Here is an 18,641-nt window from a genome sequence, read left to right as displayed (position 1 = left end):
TTATATAGACAGGTGTGTGCCTTTCCAAACCATGTCCAATTTAATTTACCACAGGTGGACTCCAAGTTTTAGAAATATCTCAAGGATGATCAATGGAAACAGGATGCACCTGAGCTCAATTTCAAATCTCATAGCAAATGGTCTGAATACTTATGTAAACTAGGCTACCTGAGGCGGCAGGTAGCCTAGTGGTTAGAGCGTTGGACTAGTAACCGAAAGATTACAAGATCTGTTCTCATTTTTGCTCTACGACCCCCACAAGTGTCACGGGACTCGTCTGAAGGTAACTTATGTACCGGTTAAAATGACAGATTACAAGATCGAATCCCTCAGCTGACAAGGTAAAACATCTGTCATTCTGCCCCTGAACAAGGTAGTTAACCCACTGTTCCTAGGCCATCTTTGTAAAAATAAGCATTTGTTCTTAACTGACTTGCCTTGTTAAATATAGGATCAATAAAAACAGGTCTCTTAGTCCGACAGCTCCATGTCATTTCAATAAAAATCTTGAAACCGCCTGGCCCTGAATTTTACACTCTAGCAGTAGGCCTACATTAAGAGAAATATCATAAAAGGCAAAAACGTAGTGAGCATTTCATCCTCAAAGCTCCATTAAGGAAAAACATGCGGTATGCAGTAGAATAGTAGAATAGTTAGGACTCAACGAGTAGCCTGCCAATAGCCGCCAGTCTAATAAATCAGTTTAATATACACAATCACAAAGAAATCCGTTCATATTTTGTTTAGGAAGGTCATAAAAATTTACATGATACTAAGACAATTTTTTTCAAAACTATAACAGAATGGCATGTTTTAAGATGTAGTTCTCTGTGCTATAGTAGCTTAGGCTATGGTTGCTTCATGTCAACAAAATGAATTCACTTGTTATGCTCTTTCAGATAGGGTACAGCGATCAAAACGTCTGGCCTGCATGGACCTCTGTAGGATTTTTTAGGAACGTAAGCAAGCTTCATAAAGACTCCCTCAGATGACCTATGGTGGTTTCTATGAGCATTAACGGTATTAACGGCAACAATGGCGGACAGTATAAAACAATGACATTATGCACTGTAACGTGCTCTACCATACCGCAGCATCCTGCAAGCTGTGCTGCAACTTTTTAAAGGAAGAGCCACTGTATAGTTTATTTTATTAAAACACATAGGGTGTGTCTATGTATGAAAAAATACACGTTTACAAATGTTGACCAATCGATTGGTCGAAAGAACAGATTTTTGTTAGTCGGGGACATTCCTAATGTCAATAAAGGGCAGTCGCACAGGTTCTATGATTGCAAGTTAGTGCCATATTTCACACTTATGTAGAAGCTAATCTCTCCATGTGTTTCTTTCACTGCTAACTATTTTCTCTTTCATCCCTACAGCCCACGGATGAGTTGTCGGACCTGCCACTGCGTGTGGCAGAGATCACCAAAGAACAGAGACAGCGGAGGGAGAGGGAGGAGCACAGGACGTCTGGCTCCCATCCTGTTACCAACGGCACATGTGAGAATCAACGCATGTCTGTTTGTGTGTGTGAACTGTAGTGTCATGTACTGTATTTAGAGTTTTATTCATTCTGTTTGTATTAGCATTTCTCTCCCTGAGACTCCTTCTCATGCCAGACTGTTTGGCATATGACACAGCGTAAAAGGCGGCAGGTAGCCTAGTGGTTAGAGCGTTGGACAAGTAACCGAAAGGTTACACGATCGAATCCATGAGCTGATTAGGTAACAATCTGTCATTCTGCCCCTGAACAGGCAGTTAGAATCCCGGTTTCAACTGTACGAGTGGCATATGTGTATGGTGTCTTGTGGGCGAGCTGTTTGCTGATGTCAACGTTGTGAACAGTGCCCCATGGTGGCGGTGGGGTTATGGAATGGGCAGGCATGAGCTACGGACAACGAACACAATTGCATTTTATTGATGGCAATTTGAATGCACAGAGGTACCATGACGAAATCCTGAGGCCCATTCAGCTCATGTTTCAGCATGATATTGCATGGCCACATGTTGCAAGGGTCTGTACACAATTCCTGGAAACTGAAAATATCCCAGTTCTTCCATGGAATGCATACTCACCAGACATGTTATGCTCTGGATCAACGTGTACGACAGCGTGTTCCAGTTCCCGCCAACATCCAGCAACTGCACACAGCAACTGAATAGGAGTGGGACAACATTCCACAGGCCACAATCAACAGACTGATCCACTCTATGTGAAGGAGATGTGTTACGCTGCATGAGGAAAATGGTGGTCACACCAGATACTGACTGGTTTTCTGATCCACGCCCCTACCTTTTTTTTTGTAAGCTATCTGTGACCAACAGATGCATATCTGCATTCCCAGTCATGAAATCCACAAATCAGGGCCTAAATAATTTATTTCAATTGACTGATGAACTGTAACTCAAATCTTTGTTGCATTTATATTTTTGTTCAGTGTATATTCTATATCTTGCTTCTTTTTACTCTGAACTTGTGTGTAATCTACCTTTCTGTCTTGTCTGTCTATCCATCTGTCTGTCTGTAGTAGAGGCAGAGCTGGAGCAGATTGACTTTATAGACAGTTGTACAGGAGAGGAGGAGGAGGAGGGTAGGAGAGGAGAAGTAGCAGAAACAATCAGCCTCAGTTCCCAGTTCATGGCTTACATTGAGCGCCGTGTCACCAGAGAGGTAAGTGTGTTACATGTATTTGTGTGTGTGTGTGTGAAATAAATGCCATTCAGCAGACACTTGTCCAAAGGAAGTTAGTCATGCGTACATACACTGCTCAAAAAAATAAAGGGAACATTAAAATAACACATCCTAGATCTGAATGAATGAAATATTATATTAAATACTTTTTTCTTTACATAGTTGAATGTGCTGACAACAAAATCACACAATTATCAATGGAAATCAAATTTATCAACCCATGGAGGTCTGGATTTGGAGTCACACTCAAAATTTAAGTGGAAAACCACACTACAGGCTGATCCAACTTTGATGTAATGTCCTTAAAACAAGTCAAAATGAGGCTCAGTAGTGTGTGTGGCCTCCACGTGCCTCTATTGACCTCCCTACAACGCCTGGGCATGCTCCTGATGAGGTAGTGGATGGTCTCCTGAGGGATCTCCTCCCAGACCTGGACTAAAGCATCCGCCAACTCCTGGACAGTCTGTGGTGGATGGAGCGAGACATGATGTCCCAGATGTGCTCAATTGGATTCAGGTCTGGGGAACGGGCGGGCCAGTCCATAGCATCAATGCCTTCCTCTTGCAGGAACTGTCTTGCATTAGGAGGAACCCAGGGCCAACCGCACCAGCATATGGTCTCACAAGGGGTCTGAGGATCTCATCTCGGTACCTAATGGCAGTCAGGCTACCTCTGGCGAGCACATAGAGGGCTGTGCGGCCACCCAAAGAAATGCCACCCCACACCATGACTGACCCACCGCCAAACCGGTCATGCTGGAGGATGTTGCAGGCAGCAGAACGTTCTCAACGACGTCTCCAGACTCCGTCACGTCTGTCACATGTGCTCAGTGTGAACCTGCTTTCATCTGTGGAGAGCACAGGGCGCCAGTGGCGTATTTGCCAATCTTGGTGTTCTCTGGCAAATGCCAAACGTCCTGCACGGTGTTGGGCTGTAAGCACAACCCCCACCTGTGGACGTCGGGCCCTCATACCACCCTCATGGAGTCTGTTTCTGACCGTTTGAGCAGACACATGCACATTTGTGGCCTGCTGGAGGTCATTTTGCAGGGCTCTGGCAGTACTCCTCCTTGCACAAAGGCAGGGGTAGTAGTCCTGCTGCTGGATTGTTGCCCTCCTACGGCCTCCTCCACGTCTCCTGATGTACTGGCCTGTCTCCTGGTAGCGCCGCCATGCTCTGGACACTACGCTGACAGACACAGCAAACCTTCTTGCCACAGCTCGCATTGATGTGCCATCCTGGATGAGCTGCACTACCTGAGCCAGTTGTGTGGGTTGTAGACTCCGTCTCATGCTACCACTAGAGTGAAAGCACCGCCAGCATTCAAAAGTGACCAAAACATCAGCCAGGAAGCATAGGAACTGAGAAGTGGTCCGTAGTCACCACCTGCAGAACCACTCCTTTATTGGGGGTGTCTTGCTAATTGCTTATAATTTCCACCTGTTGTCTATTCCACCTGTTGTCTATTCCATTGCACAACAGCATGTGAAATGTATTGTCAATCAGTGTTGCTTCCTAAGTGGACAGTTTGATTTCACAGAAGTGTGATTGACTTGGAGTTACATTGTGTTGTTTAAGTGTTCCCTTTATTTTTTTGAGCAGTGTACATTTTATATATGTGTGTGTGTGTGTGTGATATAAATGCCATTCAGCAGACACTTGTCCAATGGGAGTTAGTCATACATTTTGTGGCCCCAGTGGGAATCACTCACGCCCATACAAGCTCCATGTTCTGCCAACTGTGTGTGTTCATGAGTGCGTGTATGTGTACGATGTGTACGACAACATAGCAAACATTGAACCGAACTGAACCCACCCCTGGTGTGTTTGTGGTGTAAGTGTGTTGATGACTGTTTCTTTGTAGGGCTCTCCAGTCAAGTCCAACTCCTCCAGAGACTCGAGGACAGACGACCCGAGGCGACACAATTCTCTGCAGAACCGGTAGGAAGACCTACACCACACACACACACACACAAACACCCTATCTATCTAGTAACTTGACCTATAACCAATGTTCCCTCTAAGCTGCGCACACAAACAATACTCCCAAGACTGCTGCACAGAAATATCAGCCCACAGAGAGAAGCACGAGATTTGAACTTCAGATCAACATTTTTGTCACATGCGCAGAATACAACAGTGAAATACTTACTTACAAGCCCTTAACCAACAATGCAGTTTTAAGAAAAGTAAGTGTTAATAAATAAGTAAAACATTTAAATAACAATTAAAGAGCAGCAGTAAAATAACAGTAGCGAGGCTATACATAGGTACCGGTACAGAGTCAATGTGCGGGGGCACCGGTTAGTCGAGGTAATTGAGGTAATATGTAGGTAGAGTTAAAGTGACTAGCGGCGGCGTAAAAGAGGGAGGAACAATGCAAATAGTCTGGGTAGCCATTTGATTAGCTGTTCAGGAGTCTTATGGCTTAGGGGAAGAAGCTGTTAAGAAGCCTTTTGGTCCTAGACTTGGCGCTCCGGCACCGCTTGCCGTGCTGTACCAGAGAGAACAGTCTATGATTAGGTTGGCTGGAGTATTTTGGCAATTTTTAGGGCCTTCCTCTGACACCACCTGGTATAGATGTCCTGGATGGCAGGAAGCTTGGCCCCAGTGATGTACTGGGCCGTTCACACTACCCTCTGTAGTGCCTTGTCGTCAGAGGCCGAGCAGTTGCCATACCAGGCAGTGATGCAACCAGTCAGGCTCTCGATGGTGCAGCTGTCGAACGTTTTGAGGATCTGAGGACCCATGCCAAATCTTTTCAGTCTCCTGATGGGGAATAGGTTTTGTCGTACCCTCTTCACGACTGTCTTGGTGTATTTGGACCGTGATAGTTTGTTGGTGATGTGATCTCAACCTTCTCCACAAAAAAAAACATTTAGCCTAACGGCCAACATGAGGTAGAATAATAGAAATATAAATTTGTGGAGAGTCAGGTGGCATTGGCAGAGAGTCGTTGAAGAGGGCGAAGAATGAGATGGAGTCACCATCCGTGCCAGGCACACCTGTGAGCTCTGGTACTCCACCTCCGACAGGCAGAGTCAACATACCTGGCGGGTTCGTCAGGTCGTCGGTTCACCCTGACATTTCTATTCCTCTTCTGACAACAGAACTTGACCAACTGCTCACCAGGCACCGCAAGGGTATCCGGGTGTTTATCATTAATACGGTCTCCCAGAAGTTTCTGTCCATGACTGATGCAACACAAAAAAGCATTAAAGACAGTTAATGAGTACTTGAGGTCACGTAGAAAGTTTGGACATGGTCTGCTCTCCTTTATGTAAGGAATTAGGCACTTGCCCATGTTTACTGCAATATATGTTGTAGGCTATGTTTACTTGTCAGACTGCACTGTAGCCTAATAAACAAATGCAGGTGGCTTCTATCTTCAAAATGCTTAGAATGCTTTATTATCCAAATGTAAAAGCATATACTGTACAGTACTGTATTTCTTCATCAGCATCTTTATGCTTTCGTTAATACAATAATGATAAAAATACTCTTTCAAAATGCAGATGTTGATTTAGTTATGGATCCATAATGAATTACTATGGGACTAAATATAACTGATTTACAGAAATATTGTAACAAAGTTGTCTAATGAAGGCAAACCATTTAGAATCCTCCAATCCTCATGCTGTAGCCTACTCCCGGCCGTCAGGTTGTACAGTGCCATATTTTCCATTCCATCCTGAGGGTTTTGTTTTTCTCGGAATAGAAGCACCATGGTATTAATCACATATACTATGTTATTACAAGAAAGGTTTTAAATTCTCTGGTAATACCAATATGGAAGACGATCAAATGCTTCTCAAAGATGCCCTCTGGTGGTCAAACTAGCAATAACTTGCTTTAACAGAAGAAATGGCTGAGAATTAAATAACGTGCAACAAGCACATCTTGTAGCATGTTATTTAAGCTCATCTGGTAGGCTTGTGTCACTGGGCAGATCAGACTTTGTAGTCTGTAATAGTTTGCAAGCCCTGCCACATCCGACAAGCGTCGGAGCCGGTGTAGTACAATTCAATCTTAGTCCTCTATTGACGCTTTGCCTGTTTGATCGTTCGTCGGAGGGCATAGCGGGATTTCTTATAAGCTTCTTGGTTAGAGCCCCGCTCCTTGGAAGCAGCAACTCTACCCTATAGCTCAGTGCGGATGCGGCCTGTAATCCATGGCTTTTGGTTGGGGTATGTGCGTACAGTCACTGTGGGGACGACGTCATTAATGCACTTATTGATGAAGCCAGTGACTGATGTGGTGCACTACTCAATGCCATCGGACGATTATTTTTGTTTTATTCGTCAGTGTTCCTATTTATTTTTTGTCACGGGCTGTTGGTGGTAGGTGCAGCCGATTCAGCTGCCCTACGCGTGTGTAGGCAAACTGTTGCCATTTTGAACCATTTCATGTGTCTGACATTACAATCTCTGCCTTCCCGGTGGGCCCGGAGAGCAAGTCAAGTGCACTATAGTCCTACCGCTGGCCAATCGGATGGCTCAGATGACCGTGTCTGCAGTAAAGCATGAACGAAAGCTACAGTAAAGTTGATACTGTGCGATTTCAAAACGTTAATATATATATATATATATATATTATATATATATGATGGCAGGCCGTTCTTGCATAATCAATGCTTGGAGTTTGTCAGAATTTGTGGGTTTTTGTTTGTCCACCCGCCTCTTGAGGATTGACCACAAGGTCTCAATGGGATTAAGGTCTGGGGAGTTTCCTGGCCATCCCCGAGCCACTCGGTTGTCACTTTTGCCTTTTGGCAAGATGCTCCATCATGCTGGAAAAGGCATTGTTCATCACCAAACTGTTCCTGGATGGTTGGGAGAAGTTGCTCTCGGAGGATGTGTTGGTACCATTCTTTATTCATGGCTGTGTTCTTAGGCAAAATTGTGAGTGAGCCCACTCCTTGGCTGAGAAGCAACCCCACACATGAATGGTCTCAGGATGCTTCACTGTTGGCATGACACAGGACTGATGGTAGCGCTCAACTTGTCTTCTCCGGACAAGCTTTTTTTCCGGATGCCCTAAACAATCGGAAAGGGGATTCATCAGAGAAAATGACTTTACCCCAGTCCTCAGCAGTCCTATCCCTCTACCTTGTGCGGAATATCAGTCTGTCCCTGATGTTTTTCCTGCAGAGAAGTGGCTTCTTTGCTGCCCTTCTTGACTCCAGGCCATCTTCCAAAAGTCTTTGCCTCACTGTGTGTGCAGATGCACTCACACCTGCCTGCTGCCATTCCTGAGCAAGCTCTGTACTGGTGGTGCCCCGATCCTGCGGCTGAATCAACTTTAGGAGACGGTCCTGGCGCTTGCTGGACTTTCTTGGGCGCTGTGAAGCCTTCTTCACAACAATTTAACCGCTCTCCTTGAAGTTTTTGATGATAAATGTTTGATTTAGGTGCAATCTTACTGGCAGTAATATCCTTGTCTGTAAAGCCCTTTTTGTGCAAAGCAATGATGACTGCACGTGTTTCCTTGCAGGTAATCATGATTGACAGAGGAAGAACAATGATTCCAAGCACCACCCTCCTTTTGAAGCTTCCAGTCTGTTACTCGAACTCAATCAGCATGACAGAGTGATCTCCAGCCTTGTCCTCGTCAACACTCACACCTGTGTTAATGAGAGAATCACTGACATGATGTCAGCTGGTCCTTTTGTGGCAGGGCTGAAATGGAAATGTTTTTGAGGATTCAGTTCATTTGCATGGCAGAGGGACTTTGCAATTAATTACAATTCATCTGATCACTCTTCATAACATTCTGGAGTACATGCAAATGGCCATCATACAAACTGAGGCAGCAGACTTTGTGAAAATGAATATTTGTGTCATTCTCAAAACTTTTGGCCACGGCTGTATATACATACTGAGGTCACGTGACAGATGCACGTGACACTTAGATTGCTCACAGGTGGACTTTATTTAACTAATTATGTGACTTCTGAAGGTAATTAGTTGCACCAGATCTTATTTAGGGGTTTCATAGGAAAGGGGGTGAATACATATGTACACACCACTTTTCTGTTTTTTATTTTTTGTAATTTTTTTAAACAAATGATTTTTTTCATTCCACTTCACCAATTTGGACTATTTTGTGTATGTCCATTTACATGAAATCCAAGTAAAATTCCATTTAAATTACAGGTTGTAATGCAACAAAATAGGAAAACGGAGCTGTGCATGGCCAGTGTTAAAACTGTAACTTAAAAGTGGGTACACCTTCAGTGTTCACAGTAAATGCGCACTGGAAGTTGCACAGAATTTTCACAAGTTCAAGTTTGCGCTCAGCAGACCTGAAATTTGCTCAGTCAGTGCCGAAAATGTTTCGAGGGAACATTGCCCATTAATGGTGAGGGTCTCAGATTTCTGTAGGTGTAATTTGTATTATTGCGCTCGAAGCACACTGTTTTACAATCACGATATCTGATATGGCTTTGAAATACAGAGCACATGAAATTGCACATTGGCCATCACAAGTGCACTACTCCTCATTGGGGGAGTTTTATGGGGGACATTTACTGATGTATAACTCACACAAACACGAGTCCAGCTCTTTGGCAGATTCTCAGTCTGTGTTGTCGTGTCTCTGTTAAGTTTTTCACAAATGTTTTTGGACTCAAGAAATTACTGTCCCCAACAGACCATAAAATCTCCAGTCTAAATAAAGATGTATAATCTGTGTTGAGTTAGATCACACATCTAACCCCCTTCCCGCATCTGTCTCCCACCCACCCCCTCCCTCAGGACTGCCCATGATCCAGACTCTTCTGCCTCTCATAATCAGGTAACCCAAGTGTGTCTAAATGCTGTGTACAGCTTCCAGTACTCATTATTACTACGTCAATTACTACTTTCATGTTTTAAAACGTGATTTATTGAGTCTAAATGTCGACACCGCCTCTTTTCAACTCCTCTCCTTTCTTCCTCATGCCGCCTCCTCTCCGTCTTTCTGTTTCCCTCTGCTATCTTCCTTCCTTTCACTCCTCTCTTTGTTTTGTTTCCTCCCTCTTCCTCTCTCTCCCTGTGTTCAGAGAGGGTCAGGGGCTGGGGTTGGTGCGGGTCCGAGCGGGGCACCGGGTGGGGGCGTGGAGCGCGTGCGGAGGATGGCCCAGTTGGCCGCCCTGCGGTACGAGGAGGAGAGGCAGAAGTCACGCTCAGTGCAGCGGGACGCCGTCATGACCTACGTCAAGGTTCCTCTGACTACTATTCAGTTTTCTTATTGATTTATGTCTTGCTCTTCTATCTCTGTGTGCAGTGAGTTAGTGGGGGCTTGATCATAGAAAGTGCTGACACACGCTGTGTATGTATCTATAGCAGTCTTCATGTTTTAAAATGTAAAATATAAATATGAATGGCCTCAAATGAAACTGACATTCTCTAGCGCTTAATTTTCCGATCTCAAATCCAAGTAGCTTGAGTAGTGAGCTTAAAAAAAAACATTTTGACTTTTGGAGAGTTCTGTGTTACTGAGACTCTTCTCGGTTTCTACAGCACAAAGCATCTCAAAGCCCTACCAAGCTGAGTCCCACAGAGAACGAGGTGAGTCCACACACTGTTCTCTTCTCTCCCTCCCTCTCTTTCCTCTTCGGCTTTGTTTTCCATCTCTGAAGGGTTCTCCATGGTGAGTTAATGTGTGTTGGCATGAAAGGTTCAAGGTATAACTAGGATTTAATACAATTTCACAGGGGCTCTCCGTAAACATGACCACGCATAGTCTTCAGGAGTCATGTCCAGTGTCCATTCCTCCCTGTGTCCATTCCTCCCATGCATTCTATCTCATCTCCCTTTCAATTGTCCTCCATTAACCCTCCACCTCACCCCACACACGCATCATCCTTCTCTTTTGCTCCTATTGTGGTCACGTGCCTTCCTTCACCCTCCCTCCCCTCTCCAGTTATACCATCACTGATTCTTCAGGGTGAAGACAAAATATCTACGACCCCAGCAATGTGTTGTCTTTTTGTCCCTACTCTAAAGCATCTGTGCTAAATGCTGGGCTTCAGACTACCACCATTCAGTCACATTTTGCGACCCTTTAACTTTGCTGTGCCAGTTTCATTTTTTTATTGGTCGCACTGGTTCGAGCTGCACATTCTAGCTGGTTACCTCAATCAAAACGTCCTATTTTTGGGGTGGATAAAACCATGAACTTGTTAAATAGCAAAGTGCATTATCCTCATGATTCATAATAAAAATATCTGCCCTGCTGCTGTGCCTGCCTGTTTTGTTGTTGCCGGTTGCTGTAATGAGCGAGCTTCACCCTCGCTCTACCCCCTCGTGTGGGCCCCTTGTGATTGTATAACATTTCAAAATGCAATTGCGCGGACAAACAACTTTGGAAACATCTAGTTGTAATTAATGAGAGGAGGGTCTCAGATTTCTGTAGGTGTAATTTTTATTATTGTGCTCAAAGCACACTGTTTTACAATCACGATATCTGATATGGCTTTGAAATACAGAGCACATGAAGTTGCACATCGGCCATCACAAGTGCACTACTCCTCATTGGGGGAGTTTTCTGGGGAACTTTTACTGTTCTATTAATACATGGCTATAAGCAGTAGGTGTTATTTGTAGAGTTGGCGACCAAGCTTATGTGTTTCCACTTCCTCGTGGTGAATAATCCCCAGTTGAATTAGGCCTATAATACAACTTCATTTTTAATTATAAGTGAGATAGATGTAGGCATTGGTCTTAAGCGGAAAATGAAAGTAAATTCACATGCGCTACACCCATGCACACAGCAGCTATGTTGGTCTATTATACTTCAAACAATGTGTATGCAGGTTGCTTAGGATTCAAACCTTCTCAAACAGCCTAATTCACACTCTAAGAGGAGGTGCTCCCACAACAATGTGATTTGCACCGCATCTAGGGCGGTGGCGATCATAAAATCCTATCAGCTGGTTGTCATGCAAAAGCTGCCTGTCTCACGGTAATTTGCTGTTAATTCACATCAACACGTTTAAAGTTTCCAGGTATCCAAACAAGACGCTGATGCGCACCTTTTGGAACATCTACATTTAAAAAAAGTCTAATAAATCAATTCAATATACACCACCACAATAAATCCATTGGACACCCCTTCAAATGAGTGGATTTGGCTATTTCTGCCACACCCGTTGCTGACATTTGTGTGAAATGGAGCACATAGCCATGCAATCTCCATAGACAAATATTGTCAGTGGAATGGCCTTTCTGAAGAGCTCAGTCACTTTCAATGTGGCACCGTCATAGGATGCTATGGTTATGTTGAGCGTAAAAGTGATCATTTGAAACAGGTCCCATACACTAGATTTATAGTTATTTGGCAACTTTAGTTGTGAATGATATAAACCATAGAATGCCTTAGAAGTCAAAATATATATGGGCTGCATGATGTGACAATAGGCTATTAATGATTTGAGAAAGTCACAAAAAAAAGCTTGCCACTTTTTCGCCGGTTCATTTCACTCATGTCAGGTAGGCTATATTTTGTATAATGGCACAAGCATTTTAATTCAGGATTTTTGTTAGGGGCTTGGGCTCATATATAGGCCGGCGTGTAATCATAAGCTCTAATATGCATATACAGTGCCCTGGGAAAGTATTCAGACCCCTTGACTATTACCACATTTTGTTATGTTAGTCTTATTCTAAAATAAATTAAATACTTTTTTCCCCTCATCAATCTACACACAATACCCCATAATGACAAAGTGAGAATAGGTTTTTAGACATTTTTGCACATGTAAATGTAAATATGTATGTAAATATTCAGACCTTTTGCTATGAGACTCGAAATTGAACTCGGGGGCATCCTCTTTGCATTGATCACCCTTGAGGTGTTTCTACCTAATGTTAAATTCAGTTGATTGGACATGATTTGGAAAGGCACACACCTGTCTATATAAGGTCCCACAGTTGACAGTGAATGTCAGAGCAAAAAAACAAGCCATGAGGTCGATGGAATTGTCTGTAGAGCTCCGAGACAGGATTGTGTCAAGGCACAGATCTGGGCAAGAGTACCAAAACATTTCTGCAGCTTTGAAGGTCCCCAAGAACACAGTGGACTCCATCATTCTTAAATGGAAGAAGTTTGGAACCACCAAGACTCTTCCGCCTGGCCAAACTGAGCAATCGGGGGAGAAGGGCCTTGGTCAGGAGGGTGACCAAGAACCCGATGGTCACTCTGACAGAGCTCTCGAGTTCCTCTGTAGAGATGGGAGAACCTTCCAGAAGGACAACCGTCTCTGCCGCACTCTACCAATCAGGCCTTTGTGGTAGTGGCCAGATGGAAGCCACTCTTCAGTAAAAGGCACATGACAGCCCACTTGGAATGTACCAAAAAGGCATCCAAAGGACTGACCATTAGAAACGCAATTCTCTGGTCTGGTGAAACCTAGATTGACAGTGTCCTTCGCCCCTGCTTGTCGAACACCGTTTTCCCACAGTTCCGTTAACAACGGCGAGGGCAAGGTGTTCAGCAGGCCTTAGCAAAAAGCACTAGGTGCTAGTTAGCTATCTAACTAGGACTCCGGTACACAGCAGGTGGGATAGCTAGCTAGCTCGCACACCGGTAGACAGTGTACTCGCCACCCCCCCTGCCTGTCGAGCACTGCTTTCCCGCAGTTACGTTACTACGGTGAGGGCAGGTGTTCGGCAGACTGAATCAAAGCTAATTAGATAGGTAGCTTGGAGTACTTGGGTACACAGTAGGTGGGAGGCGAGGGTGACACCAGTAGCTAGCTAGGACACCGGTAGACTGTGTCCTTCGCCCCCGAAAAACTAAGAAAATATTTTTATTTCCCTTTTCTTTTGACTCACATTTAATTGCATAGACAATTGGGTTAAATCTCAAATATCAAGGGTCACAAAAGCATGACAAAAGTCTGATATACCACGCTGTCAGCCAATCAGCATTCAGGACTCGAACCACCCAGTTTATAATTGTGCTTATTACATGCAAGTGTCAAGACCAACAGTTTCCACAGATGACTTCAGCCATTTGGAAAAACCTTCCATAGCTAAATATATTTAACTTCCTTTCTCTCATCCGACTGGTGTTAGCCAGCTACTACTGGCACTGTTTCTGCGTAACCCAAGTGCTTTGCTCCGGTTTTAGAACTCTGAGATTCGGCTGAAAAGTTGTTAGCACGGTCACTTATTTAATAAAGCATTGTGAATGACTTTATAAGGTGCTGACTCAAATATATTCCATTGTGTGACGCGGCGCACATTTTTGGGCTGGTGCCACCAACTGAAAATTGTTAGTCTGGAGCCCTGGCTATATATCCTAGCTATCTCCCCCTCCTCACCTCCTGTCTTCCCTGTATGTTCTGTCCTCATTCCCTCTCTTCCACTCCTCCCTGCCAGAACACGTATCCCTCCAGGCGTTCTACCCACACGGACGACTCGGCCCTCTTCATGGTAAGGCCCCAGGGCTGTGCACCCATTCTCTTCTTCCCTTCACTCCTGCTCCACTGATTTTAAAACTGTGGTCAATTTAGTTTTTACATTAACAAATACCCTTCGATTCATTGCATGTACATCTCCTATTAAAGTGAAAAGAAACCAATGAATACATTTACTCAACACAATGTTATTTTTCAAGTAATCTTTCTCAAACATTTGTATATCATTCCATACAATAATCTGTATTCTAAATAAAAAAAATGTTTATAATTGGCGACACCCCCCCCCCCCCCCCCCTTCAATTCCCGGTCGCTCGCACATGGGGTGTTACCTGCTCTCTTTCTGTCCTCTACCCACCCGTCAATACCCAATAACCTTTCATAGTCCTCTCCCTCCTTCTCCAACTAGTCTTCCAGGGTTGGATTGACACTCTTGTCTGATTTATAGTGTGAATGGTTATATAGCTACACACAATCTATAGACTTACAGGTAACTGACGCAATAAAGGTAGCACTTGAGTAAATGAGGGATTCAAAGTATATTGAAAGCAGCTTCCACACAGTTCTGGTTCCTGAGTTAATTAAGCAATTAACATCCCATCATGCTTAGGGTCATGTATAAAAAATATCCAGTTAACCATTATTTTGGCTACCATGTCTAGAAGAAGAGATCTCAGTAACTTTGAAAGAGGGGTCTCAAATGAGCATATGGGGTTTAAAGTGTGTGTGTGTGTGTGTGTCAGTAACCAGATCCCAACCCAATTGAACACATATGGTAGATTCTGGAGCGGTGCCTGAGACAGCGTTTTCCACCAACATCAACAAAACACCAAATGATGGAATTTCTCATGGAAGAATGGCGTTTCATCCCTCCCAATAGAGTTCAAGACACTTGTAGAATATCTAACTGTGATGTTTTCATTACGCACAACTGCCAAGTGGGACTAAGATGAAACGCTCATTTTCGATTTCTGTCAAGTGCCTAATGAACACAACTCTGGCTATTATACATTTTTCACACAAATGTTCCTCTGACCCAAACTGTACTCCTCTGGCTCACTTTTCTCTGAGCACAGTATGGTCTAACCCAAGGATCAGCCTGCTTTGTTACACACAGATTATTTAATGCCTGGTTTGGGCGGGACATGGCGAGCTAACCATGTCCCGCGGCTCACTTAAGGAAATGTAAATATGTCCCTTCGTCTTCCTGGCACATTGTAACCAGCCTACACCTGTCCTGGCTTAACCCCTCCACTTCTTTCCCTTCTGATTCCCCTCTTTCTGTATGTGTTTCTTTTCTGTCTCTCTCTTCCATCTCCGGCTGGGTCACTGTTAGAGCGAGTCCCAGCCTCGCATGGTGTTTGAGGTAGACACTGACACCAACACTATAAAGAGGAGGCCTGGCACTCACAAGCAGGTGAAACACTTTTGGTTACAGTCCGACACACGCTCAAACATTTGACTTGTTTCACACGCACATTTAGGGAGCAACTATGTGTACACAGCATACATACATACACACACAGTCACACATTGTTGGATTAATGATACACCGCAATACATACAAACAAACCAAGTCATAGACATTTCATCCTAATTGCTTCTGTAAGTTGCTCTGGATAAGAGCATCTGCTAAATGACTAAAATGTAAAATGGTGTACATGCGCTGTCTGCAAACATACACTACAGTGCATTCGGAAAGTATTCAGACCCCTAAACTTTTTCCACATTTTGTTATGTTACAGCCTTATTCTAAAATGTTAATTTCATCCAGCAACACACAGTACCCCATAATGACATAGGCACATATTTATTCAAAATATTTACTAAAGTATTCAGACCATTTGCTATGAAACTCTAAATTGAGCTCATATGCATCCTGTTTCCATTGATCATTCGTGATGTTTCCACTGTGCACATCAGAGCAAATATCAAGCCATGAGGTCGAAGGAATTGTCTGTAGAGCTCAGAGACAGGATTGTGTTGAGGCACAGATCTAGGGAAGGGTACCAAAAAATGTCTGCCGCATTGAAGGTCCCCAAGAACACAGCGGCCTCCATCATTCAAGACTCTTCCTAGAGCTGGCCGCCCGGCCATATTGAGCAATCGTGGGAGAAGGGCCTTGGTCAGGGAGATGATCAATTACCCGATGGTCACTCTGACAGAGCTAGAGTTCCTCTGTGGAAATGGGAGAACCTTCCAGAAGGACAACCATCTCTGCAGCACTCCACCAATCAGGCCTTTACGTTAGTGGCAAGACGGCAGCCACTCAGTAAAAGGCACATGACAGCCCGCTTGGAGTTTGCCAAAAAGCACCTAAAGGACTCTGACTATGAGAAACAATATTGTCTGGTCTGATGAAACCAAGATTGAACACTCTGGCCTGAATACCAAGCGTCACGTCTGGAGGACACCTGGCACCATCCCTACGGTGAAGCATGGCAGCATCATGCTGTTGGGATGTTTTTCAGCAGCAGGGACAAATCTCTGAATGTCCTTGAGGGGTCCAGCCAGAGCACAGACTTAAATCTCTGGAGAGACCTGAAAATAGCTGTGCAGCGACACTCCCCGTCCAACCTGACAGAGCTTCAGAGGATCTTCAGAGAAGAATGGGAGAAACTCCCCAAATACAGGTGTGCCAAGCTTGTAGCGTCATGCCCAAGAAGACTTGAGGCTGTAATCGCGGCCAAAGGTGCTTCAACAAAGTACTGAGTAAAGGGTATGAATACTTATGTAAATGTGATTTTTCAGTTTTTATTTTTAATACCTTTGCAAATAATTCTAAAAACCTGTTTTTGCTCTGCCATTGTGGGTTATTGTGTGTGAATTGATGATTTTAAAAAAATTAATAAATTTTAGAACAAGGCTGAAGCGTACCAATGTGGAAAAAGTCAAGGGGTCTGGATACTTCCAAATGCACTGTGTATAAATATATATAAAAGTATGTGTACACCCCTTCAAATGAGTGTATCCGGCTATTTCAGCCACACCTGCTGCTGACAGGTGAATAAAACCTAGCAAACAGCCATGTAATCTCCATAGACAATTGTTGGCAGTGGAATAGCTCACTGAAGAGCTCAGTGACTTTCAACATGGCACCGTCATAGGATGCCACCTTTCCAATAAGTCCATTCGACAAATTTCTACCCTGCTAGAGCTGCCCCAGTCAACTGTAAATGCTGTTAGCCGCGAAGTGTTAGGCCACACGAGCTCACAGAACGGGGCAGCCTAGTGCTGAAGCGCAACACTCACTACCAAGTTCTAAACTGCCTCTGGAAGCAACGTCAGCACAATAACTGTTAGTTGGGATCTTCATGAAATGGGTTTCCATAGCCGAGCAGCCGCACACAAGCCTTAAGATCAGCATGTGCAATGCCAAGCGTCGGCTAGAGTGGTGTAAAGCTCGCTGCCATTGGACTCTGGAGCAGTGGAAACGGATTATCCGGAGTGATGTATCTGGGTTTGGCGGATGCCAGGAGGAATGCCCCAATGCGTAGTGACAACTGTAAAGTTTGGTTGAGGAGGAATAATGGTCTGGGGCTGTTTTTCATGGTTCGGACTAGGCCCCTTAGTTCCAGTGAAGGGAAATCTTAACGCTACAGCATACAATGACATTCTAGACTATTTGGTGCTTCCAACTTTGTGGCAACAGTTTGGGAAGGCCCTTTCCTTTTTCAGCATGACAGTGCCCCTATGCACAAAGTGAGGTCCATACTGAAATGGTTTGTCGATCGGTGTGGAAGAACTTGACTGGCCTGCATAGAGCCCTGACCTCAACACCATCGAACACCTTTGAGATGAAGTGGAACGCCGACTGCGAGCCCGGCCTAAACACCTAACGTCAGTGCCCGACCTCACTCGTGCTCTTGTGGCTGAAGTCCCCGTAGCAATGTTCCAACATCTAGTGGAAAGCCTAACCAGAAGAGTGGAGGCTGTTGTATCAGGTGTCCACATCATTTTTGTCATGTAGTGTACCACCACACAAATGCAAACACCCACACACACGGTTGTTGTTTTGTTGCCCTTATCTGTGCAGCATGCTGTTTCCACTGTGCTTACTCAATTAGCAGAATAGTACTCAATGTTCTCTTGACCTTTCTCAGCATTTAATAGTCTCTTTATCTTATTTTTCTTGAGTTACATTTTATGTTATTTTAAAAAATCCTTCAATCCACCTTTTGGCTTTACTTTAGTGTCTCTCTCCTTTATATTTTTGTGCCCCCCACCCCAGTCTCTTTCCGGGTCTGGGATGTCCATAGATATCGTCCCCACGTGTCTACTGCAGGTACTGCGAACTTGCACGTCTTCTTTTCAACCTCCCTTCTGTCTCTTTCTCTTTATTTCCTTATACTTTGGGTGTTAGAGCATGTTGCAAAACACTGGCCCAGGGCCAGTTAGGTGATTGTTAGGGTTTGGCTCACGCATGTGTGGTGCGCTCTCCCTTGAAAAATGGCTGCCGTGGCGTCACCCAGGTGTGAGCTGAGGTGTTTCCCCTGTACAATGTAAAGCACTTTGAGCACCTAGTAGCAAAACACTAGGT

At 44.3% G+C, this 18,641-nt stretch overlaps 1 protein-coding gene across 10 annotated transcripts in view; it reads left to right on the top strand.

The window, feature by feature from the left end:
* LOC110490082 (DISP complex protein LRCH3) overlaps nt 1-18,641 on the top strand; it is a 78,924-nt gene that overhangs the window by 42,810 nt on the left and 17,473 nt on the right. For 4 of the 10 annotated variants that reach the window (XM_036944377.1, XM_036944374.1, XM_036944373.1 and 1 more), the window contains exons 8-16: nt 1,385-1,505; nt 2,534-2,676; nt 4,562-4,638; nt 9,453-9,492; nt 9,740-9,898; nt 10,200-10,247; nt 14,064-14,117; nt 15,438-15,518; nt 18,333-18,386. In XM_036944377.1, the coding sequence (XP_036800272.1) occupies nt 1,385-1,505; nt 2,534-2,676; nt 4,562-4,638; nt 9,453-9,492; nt 9,740-9,898; nt 10,200-10,247; nt 14,064-14,117; nt 15,438-15,518; nt 18,333-18,386 (777 nt within the window). The remainder of the gene's footprint in view (nt 1-1,384; nt 1,506-2,533; nt 2,677-4,561; nt 4,639-9,452; nt 9,493-9,739; nt 9,899-10,199; nt 10,248-14,063; nt 14,118-15,437; nt 15,519-18,332; nt 18,387-18,641) is intronic. The other 6 variants (XM_036944376.1, XM_036944375.1, XM_036944379.1 and 3 more) reach the window with 3 other exon arrangements.

The sequence above is a fragment of the Oncorhynchus mykiss genome, chromosome 15 (genome assembly GCF_013265735.2).
Source record: "Oncorhynchus mykiss isolate Arlee chromosome 15, USDA_OmykA_1.1, whole genome shotgun sequence".
NCBI classification, from domain to species: Eukaryota; Metazoa; Chordata; class Actinopteri; order Salmoniformes; family Salmonidae; genus Oncorhynchus; species Oncorhynchus mykiss.
Note: the sequence above shows the minus strand (reverse complement) of the source record. Positions and strands in the feature narration are given on the sequence as shown.